The sequence below is a fragment of the Myotis lucifugus genome, unplaced genomic scaffold (assembly GCF_000147115.1).
Source record: "Myotis lucifugus unplaced genomic scaffold, Myoluc2.0 scaffold_260, whole genome shotgun sequence".
Classification (NCBI taxonomy): Eukaryota; Metazoa; Chordata; class Mammalia; order Chiroptera; family Vespertilionidae; genus Myotis; species Myotis lucifugus.
The window spans coordinates 660678-669728 of NW_005871308.1; the positions used below are offsets into that span (position 1 = coordinate 660678).

General features: G+C 40.1%; 1 protein-coding gene across 1 annotated transcript; it reads left to right on the forward strand.

The window, feature by feature from the left end:
- Positions 1-10: 10 nt before the first annotated feature.
- MYCBP (MYC binding protein) lies at positions 11-6676 on the forward strand. The gene is made up of 4 exons (XM_014464672.2): positions 11-188; positions 3857-3905; positions 4143-4272; positions 5464-6676. Exons 1-4 carry the CDS (start codon positions 23-25, stop codon positions 5506-5508), a joined length of 390 nt encoding a protein of 129 aa, XP_014320158.1. The 5' UTR covers positions 11-22; the 3' UTR covers positions 5509-6676.
- Positions 6677-9051: the final 2375 nt, after the last annotated feature.

Here is a 9051-nt window from a genome sequence, read left to right on the forward strand (position 1 = left end):
GTGAAGGGGGCCAGAGGTAGCGATGCCGAGGCGGGGTTTGCCAGCCTCCAGAGCCTTTCTTCCTGCTCCGGCCCCCGGGATCCCGGCCACTGACCCGCCCGTATCTCCTCAGGCCGCCGAACTCGAAGCGCGAGCAGTTCCGGAGGTACTTTGGAGAAAGTCAGGAGTGCTGGACACGCTGACCAAGGGTGAGCATGGGCGCGGAGAGGGTGCCTCGTGTTCTCGTCGGGCTCCGCGGGCTGCGCCCCGGACGGTCTGTGACGTGGGGAAGGAAGGGCACAGGTGGGACCCGTGCGGGGTCCGGCGAGGCGGGCCTCGGGGCCGGCGCACGCCCTGCCGCCGGACGCCGCCCGGCCCGGCCCGGGTTGCCTGGCGCACGCCGCCTCTCCCCCGGCCGGGAGCGAAACTCTTGCAGCTGTTGCAAAAAGTCTCTTCAACTTCCGTTGCTTTGCCTCGAGCAGCCGCAGTGGGCATGTTTGCTACAGACCTTGAGATCCCAGTTCCTCCCGCCCGACGGTTTCTGGGGCGACCTGGAATCCTGTTAAGAAACATTTAACCCCGAACCAACCTGGAAAATTTCCAGAGTTGAAGTGCGCTACGAAGTAGCTAAGTGAGCCTAATCCCCGAAGCAGGCGAGTCAGTCAGTTAGGCTTTTCAACCCCCGTTTCGTAGTCCATATTAGTTTCTACACTGTGCAGATTTCACAATTAAAGTAGAATTACAGTGATATTGTTTTCACTTTTTAAATGAGAAGCGGTTAAACTGGGTCTCTTCCTCCGGGGTTCAAGATCTAGGTGAGGGTGCTTGAAGCTGAGGGTTTCGAGTTGGTTGGGGTCCTGCTTATTTCGTTAGCAGTAATTTAAATGCCTATTACGTATCACTTAACTCCCGGTCAAGGATGTATAAGAGCTGGCAGGACGAGGACCTAGGTCTAAATGAGAAGAACAGTAAGTGTCTGGGAAATACTTTGGTTACCGCTCTTTGGCCAGAAACAAAGATTAGGAGCAAATTGGAAGGGAAGAATAACTCTGGCTTAGCAGAAAGTAGGGCTTTTAATTCTCGAGTCTGGATTGATAATTTTGATTTCCTACTTACCTTGGCGGGGTTCAGGTACTCGTTTCCCTGCCTCTTTGCAAACATTAATAAATTTCAGCAAACATTAAGGAACTACTCTATGAAAGGCTTGTCCTCTGTTGTTTCTGGAAGCGTTACAGATTCTTGGAGGCCCCCCCCCCCCCAAAAAAAGACACACACACACACACACAAAACAAAACAAAAAAACTCCACAAGTTCATTTCTTTCTTTCATTTAATCATTTTATTCAGATTAAATGGGGATACAGTAGTGGAAAAAAACACACCACACTCCCTGCTCTAAATGAGCTTATATCCTATTTGGGGGAAGACATAATACTATTGTCAGGCAGTGGTATTAAGACAGCAAAATGGGGGATAAAGGAGGGATAGGTGTGGCATCTTATGTAGGGTGGGTGGTGGTGGGGGGAGGACTCTCTCTTTTTTTTAAATATTTTATTGATTTTTTACAGAGAGGAAGGGAGAGGGATAGAGAGTTAGAAACATTGATGAAAGAGGAACATTGATCAGCTGCCTCCTGCACATCTCCCACTGGGGATGTGCCCGCAACCCAGGCACATGCCCCCGACCGGAATCGAACCTGGGACCCCTCAGCCCGCAGGCCGACGCTCTATCCACTGAGCCAAACCGGTTTCGGCGGGAGGACTCTCTTAAGTAGTAACATTTGAGCAGAGACCTGAATGAAATAGTATCTGCTGTCCAGAGTTCCAGGAAGTGTAAAAAGGCCAAAGTGCATGGATGGCGTGAGTGAAAAGTAGAATGGTAAAGGCCAGAGAAGTGACCCTGGTGGAAGGTGACTGAAGATGTACAGCTTTGAGGCCATACATGATTTTCCTTCATGAGAGATTAGAAACCATTGGTGGCTTCTTTTCCCTTGCTCACATCTACTGGTATCTAACCCCTCACCACCCCCCTACATTTCCATTTCCCTAAATAACATCAGGTAACATAATATCTACTGATGTGATCTATTTCAAATTTGATTTTCAGCATCAAACATAGGTACTTTACATAGATTTAACTTCTAATTTTTATCTAGCTTTATTTCCAAGAGGATTTGAAACTGCTTCTAACATTAAAACACTAAAAAGACAGGATGGCTAAAGATAAAAGATGATAAATTAGGAAGAAGAGGCATTTAAGAGTTATTTTGAGCCTGTATCAACCTCTAAAAATCCTGGCTGCTAAGGCAAAAAGGGGATCATTAGGTATAGTGTTTTTCTTATCTGATTAAAAGGAAGTATATCTATAGAAAAGAAAATAACCTGACATTTACATTATGTTATGTAATTACCAGCCTTTTAAGTACCACTGACAAATTTAAAAGTTGAAAGAAATGGGATAAAAGAAGAGGAAGAAAGGATAAAAATATTCATGTTTTATAAAATTAGGACTCAGTAGAGATCAGTGGAAATTAATGGAAGAAACAAGTTTGAGTATATAATTTAAAGGAAAAGAGAGTAAGTAGAGTAATTAAAGAGTACTGTAACATTACAAGGCAGGCTGAGGAGAGGGTAGTTGTGATGTTAAATATATCAATTTCTCAAAAAATAATGTAAGTATATTTAGAGAGATGAAGAGTAACTATCAGAACTCAAAGTAGTTGCCCATTTGAGTTTTCCCATACTATCTTATTTTGATGAGTAATTAAAACTAAAAAATAAAAGGGAAGTATGTAAGTTGGTTTACAACAGGAGTTGTTAACTTGGGGTCTAGATATGCACATTTTTGTGTGAGTGTAGTTACACTTTTTTTGGGGGGGGGTGCTTTTATCAGACTTTTCAAAGGGTTCCATGCACAAAAATGTTAATCACAGGTTTAGAGAGATTTTTAGCTGAGTAGTAAATCCTAGTAGGAATTTGTTCAATAGAAGATGAGCAAGGTAATCCTGATCTGAGCTATTGGATACGGAAACACTAAAGTATCATATTTTAATGTTGATTACTGGTAAAGTTTTTGGATGGTGGTTATTTAGCATGTTATGTATGAAAACTTCATTCTTGAAGAACATTTTGAATTCCATAGCCATGTTGATATTCCAAAATTTTTCTCAAATTGATCTACTTTCTTTCCACCTCTCTATTACTCTAGTGCAGTTGGCTATCTTTGTCAGCAGGATTACCACATCAGCTTGTTAACTGTTCTTCCTGCTTTTATTCTTGTCCCACTTGCTGATTTTCCACACAGCAGTAGTGATCCTGTTACCTACTGCTTAAAATGTTTATGTGCCTGTTCTTAGAATCAAAGTCCAACCGAACTTGCAGGATCTCCCCTAGTCTGCCCCCTACTCCCTTCTAGTTTCTTCAGCAAATCAATTACAGTGGATACTCCTGCCACACTGTTCGCAACTCCATCTAGCCACACTTTATTTCAGTTCCTCCATATGTTGTTTGCTTGCCCCCTGCCCTTCCCATTTTATCTGCAGTCCTCATCACCTAGATCTCAGATCTCAGTTCCCTTATTTTAGGAAGCCTTCCCTTGTACCCTAGAGTTAGGTGTTCTTCCAATGTGCTCCTATAACCCGTTATCCTGATTGTTCCTTGATTCTCTTTCTGTGTCTAGTTCCTTGCTTACCTTTTGCACTAGACTGTAAATTCATTGAGAGCGGGGACCTTGTCTGTCTTACTCACCATGGTATGAATAGGCCTGGCAGTGTGCTTGACATATAATAGGCACTTAATATATCCTGAGTTATAGACTATAATGTCAGCCATTCAAATTTCAGACTTTAATTGTTGCTTTCTCTGCTTTTTGATTTGCAGTATTGGTAGCCTTATATGAAGAACCAGAGAAACCTAATAGTGCTTTGGAGTATCCTTTTCATCTTTCAAGTCAGAAAAAGGCCTTATTTTTAGAATTCTCATTTTTTTCACATAGATAACCTTTAAAATACTTTTGATTAAGAAAAAAGTTACTTTCCTTTGAGTTTTTGGGTGATGATCTCTGGGTAAAAATGGGTGGTGGGATGGGGTGACTGATCAGAGATGCTACTCCGGGCTATTTCATTACTGTCATTCAGCTCAAGTAAATTCTTAACTTTGAGATTAGTTTTTTAAAGCATCACTTAGGAGCTGCTACCCCAGAAAATCCAGAAATAGAGCTGCTTCGTCTAGAATTGGCAGAAATGAAAGAGAAATATGAAGCTATTGTAGAAGAAAATAAAAAACTGAAAGCAAAGGTAAATTTTTAAAAAGAATTCATGTTAATAACTTCATTTTTAGTTAATAATTTCACCTATCATTAACAATAATTAACACATTCGTGTTAATAATATTAATATGACCAAAACCTCACTAAAATGGACAGTAGGGGAGGGAGGAAGGTGAATATCAATCTCAATTAATTGCAAGGCCAAACTGATGCCCTGCCTAGAAAACCACAGACACATTAGAAATAGGATAAGCAAAGTGGTCAAGTAGAGGTTCTGGGGAACCTGCATCAACAAAAAGATGAGAATATTGGTTAATGCTACTTCTAGTATGTGGAGATTTCTGAGAGTCTTACAAAGTTGATTTGTTTTGTGAGTGGCACCTCTTAGAGTTGTGCAGTGTACAATCTACCTAGTCATGTGGTGGCTCTTGTAAATTTGTTTGCACTTAATTTTGTCTAGTGCTAGTTTTTTCTTTGTTTAAACTCCTGTGAGAATTTTAATAAACTTCAAATTAGTCAACTCTAAGTCCTTGAGGTTTCACCACATTCTGAATCACATAATGCATTTTATATTACTATAGGAATTTTTCATGAGTTTTATTTTCTCAATAACTTTGTGAGATAAGTGAAACAGATGCACAGGTGAGGAAACTACAGCACAGCGAAGCCTAGCTTCTCAAATCTGACAGCTTAATGGAACAAATCTTAGCCTAGTGTTCTTTCCAGGGAACAACTTGGCATAAAAGAAAATGCAGTATTTCCACAATGTGAAAATACCAATGAACTCTTGGGCACCTTTTAAATCAAAGACATCGGCAGGTCTTTATTATCTGGCTAGATTCATATATGTCACAATTTGTTTTTTCTACTTTTTGGGAGAAAGTTCAGTAAACTTTTGGTAGAGGGGCTTATTATAATAAGCCACATCATCCTTGGGAAGATATAGATTATTGCATATCAAGTGTCTTGACAGGGTAGCCATAAACTGGAATTAAATTTTAATTTTCTAGTAATATTAAAGGTTTATGTAAAAAGCCTTCATTAGGTTTGATCGTATTAAGTCTTAGATCATTGAATGGTTTAAACATTTAAACATATAAACTTACTGAATCAGTAATTAAATTGAATATAATAGTTAACTCGTTTTGTTACTCTTAAGTTTTTTTTTAATCCAGTTTAGAATAAAATTCACCTAAACTCCTCTGTCTTTGCCCTATAGCTTGCTCAGTATGAACCACCTCAGGAGGAGAAGCGTGCTGAATAGGATTCTTCTCAGTTGAAAAGACACTGAAAAATGTTTTGTAAGACTTGAATAGTTTGTATAGTATATAATCTTTTCTGAACAGATGCTATAGAACTTTTATATATATATATATGTTAAATTCACCTATCACACTTTAACTGTTATAAACACATATTCTTATAATCACCAATAAAAACTCAATATAATCTTCTTTGGGTCTTAAAAGCAGGAGTATCCAAAGTGAATCCTGAAAAAAATCTAAACACAGCCATCTAATTCATTACCTTAAAAGACATTCTGTTTACTAGTCTGACTAGGAATGATGGTACTGGTTGTATTTTAGCTGAGGAAGGTTAGCATGGAACTGTTCCTTGGTTTAGTTCAGGATATGAGCACAGGTACAGTCATTCTTTAAAACGAAGATGACATTGTTTATATTCTCCGTAGGCAGCTGGAGAGATCTGTGTGACATGAGATGCTTTTGCATGGGTTCTAATGAATCTTTTGCTCGTTTATATAATGCGGAATAAATAACTCTTCTTTGTCACCGCTTTGCCTTAGATAACTGTGTGTGCCAGTTTCAACTCTGACACCACGTTTTCCTTCTATGCATTCATGCCCTATTTGATAATGTTGCCTTGCTTGCTACTTGCACATTGGCTTTCCTGTGTTGATTTTCAATTTGCTATAATAGCAGTTACCCTGTTGTAACTTAATATAACATTAAACAGGATCACACTGTTCCCCTGCCTTACTTAGTTGCTCAGTTGAGCACAGAACAGAGGCAATATAAAATGCTGGGTACATTCACAAGCTGGGATGAGAAGGAGAATAAGCCATATATAGAGGAAAATTATAGTTTGCTGGTATAATTATATAGTGCTTTTTTCTCTGAAAATATTCTTCTAGCCTTGAATTCATTTTATCTTCATTATCCCTGTGAAGTAGGTAGGGCAAGTATGAGGGGAGGTTGGGTGCTGAATTTTTAGGCCAAAGACTGATATTAATACAAATTATTTACTAACTGTAGAACCTTGGGTACATCAGTTAACTGCTCTGAAATTCACTTTCCACATCTGTTACTTGAGAATAATATCTGTGCTGCCTACCTCACAGGGTTGTTGTGAGGGTCAAGTGGAATGTATGTGAAAGATTTGTAAATGGTAAAGCACTATATTCTTGTTCATTAGTCCTTTTTCATTTATTTTGGAAGACCCACAGACTTTAAAAAAAAATTGGTTTTAGCCCTAGCCAGTTTGGCTCAGTGGATAGAGCGTCGGCCTGCAAACTGAAAGGTCCCAGGTTCGATTCTGGTCGAGGGCACATGCCCGGGTTATGGGCTCAATCCCCAGTGGGGGACTTGCAGGAAGCAGCCGATCCATGATTCTCTCTCATCATGGATGTTTCTATCTCTCTCCCTCTTCCTTCCTCTCTGAAATCAATAATAAAAAAAATGTATTAAACACACAAAACTGATTTTAGAGAAAGGGGAAGGAGAGAAGGAGAGAGGAGAAAGGGGGAGAGAGAGAGAGAGAACATAGATTTGTTGTTCCACTTTTTATGCATTCACTTATATGTGCCCTGACCAGGGATCGAACATGCAACCTTGGCGTATTGGGATGATGCTCTAACCCAGTGTTAGGCAAACTCAATAGTCAACAGAGCCAAATATTAACAGTACAACAATTGAAATTTCTTTTGAGAGCCAAATTTTTTAAACTTAAACTATACAGGTAGGTACATTGTTATTAACTTAATTAGGGTACTCCTAAGGCTTAGGAAGAGCCACACTCAAGGGGCCAAAGAGCCGGATGTGGCTCGAGAGCTGCAGTTTGCCGACCACTGCTCTAACCAACTGAGCTACCCAGCCAGGGCCTCTGTTTTCTTGATCATTTATTTTCCTTACTGATTGACTGACGTTATTAAGAAGTAGTCCTATTTCATATATCTTATCCCGATTGTTAGAGAACCTAGCTTTATTTTTTGGTCAAAACACACAGAAAATGAAACAATACACTGAAAACTGGCTTAACTAGCAAAAGTCTCTGCTAGAAACTGACTAAGCCAATTGTAAGGGAATTTTATTCAGTCATGTTGGTAGGAATGTGCCTCTTCTAATCACAAGTTTTTGGATGGGGAGGGGGGTCAGATACTGTTGGAAGAACATTCACTTGAATTGGTTTATCTTCTACCAATCTAAGTGCCTTCTACATGGACAGCAGAGGGTTGAGTGCAGGTGTTATAATAATGAATGACTTGAAATTAGTTGTAAGACAGGTATATAAGCAATTACAGTATGGGCTAGGATGTGCTAAGAATCGTCATCATAATAAAACATGGCCCCATGGGGTTTTGGAAGAGAGGGAGATTGGCTTCTTTAAGCAGTTAGTTTGACAGTCCCCTTGTGGATACAGACAAGTAGAAATTTTTTCTGGCAGCTAACCCTCATTTGCTTTTTTCTCCTGGGACTAGTATTAATACATATGTAAGTCAGGTGGTTGTGTCTTGTGACATCCTTTTAGACAGAATGCCAATCTGTGGGTTGGATAATCACACTTTGGTGGAACTGACCTGCTAAACTGCTGTACCAGTCAGTGCTACTGAAGAACTTAGGGTCAGCCTGACCACTGGAGGTCCTCTTCAACATTTCTATGAAGGATTTGTCTGAAGAGAGTATACAAGAAGAGGCTCAATGGAATAGAAAAAGCACCCCATCCATTCAGTTCCTGCTGTGCTTCAGCTAACTTACCTATACAATGTAGATTTCATATCTTGCTTACCTCACAAGGTGGTTGTAAGGATCAAATATAATGGATGAAAAGTACCTTGCAAATGATAAAGGACTACCTATGGGTCAGATGGTAGTAATGCAAAATCTGTTAAGTGCCACAAAGTTGGAAGGGCTGATTGGTAGACTTATATTGAAACAAGCTTGAGAATGCTTAACAACTTGGAATATCCAAACTTCTGGGCCTAAACCAGGAAGCTGAGCAAGTCTTATATTTAGGTTAAAAAATGCAGTTACACAAGTCGAGGCACTAGCATTGCTGACAATGTACTAGTTTCAGTGATTATTAATGGGGGACCACTTGTACTTTATGAATATATTTTTAAAAAATATATTTTTATTGCTTTCAGAGAGAGCGGGAGAGAGAGAATCATTGATTGGCTGCCTCCTGCACATCCCACACTGGGGAGGGAGCCTGCAACTCTGACCAGGAATTGAACCGTGACTTCCTGGTTCATAGGTGGACACTCAACCACTGAGCCATGCTGGCTGGGCTTTTTTTTTTTTTTTAAATATATTTTTATTGATTTCAGAGAGGAAGGAAATGGGGGAGAGAGATAGAAACATCAATGATGAGAGAGAATCATTGATCGCTGCCTCCTGAACGTCCCTACTGGGGACCCAGCCCGCAACCTGGGCATGTGTCCTTGACCGGAACTGAACCTGGGACCCCTCAGTTCGTAGGCCGATGCTCTATCCACTGAGCCAAACCAGTTAGGGCACTGGCCAGACTTTTTATAAATATTTTTTTAAAAAATCCATTCTGGAAAGCATAA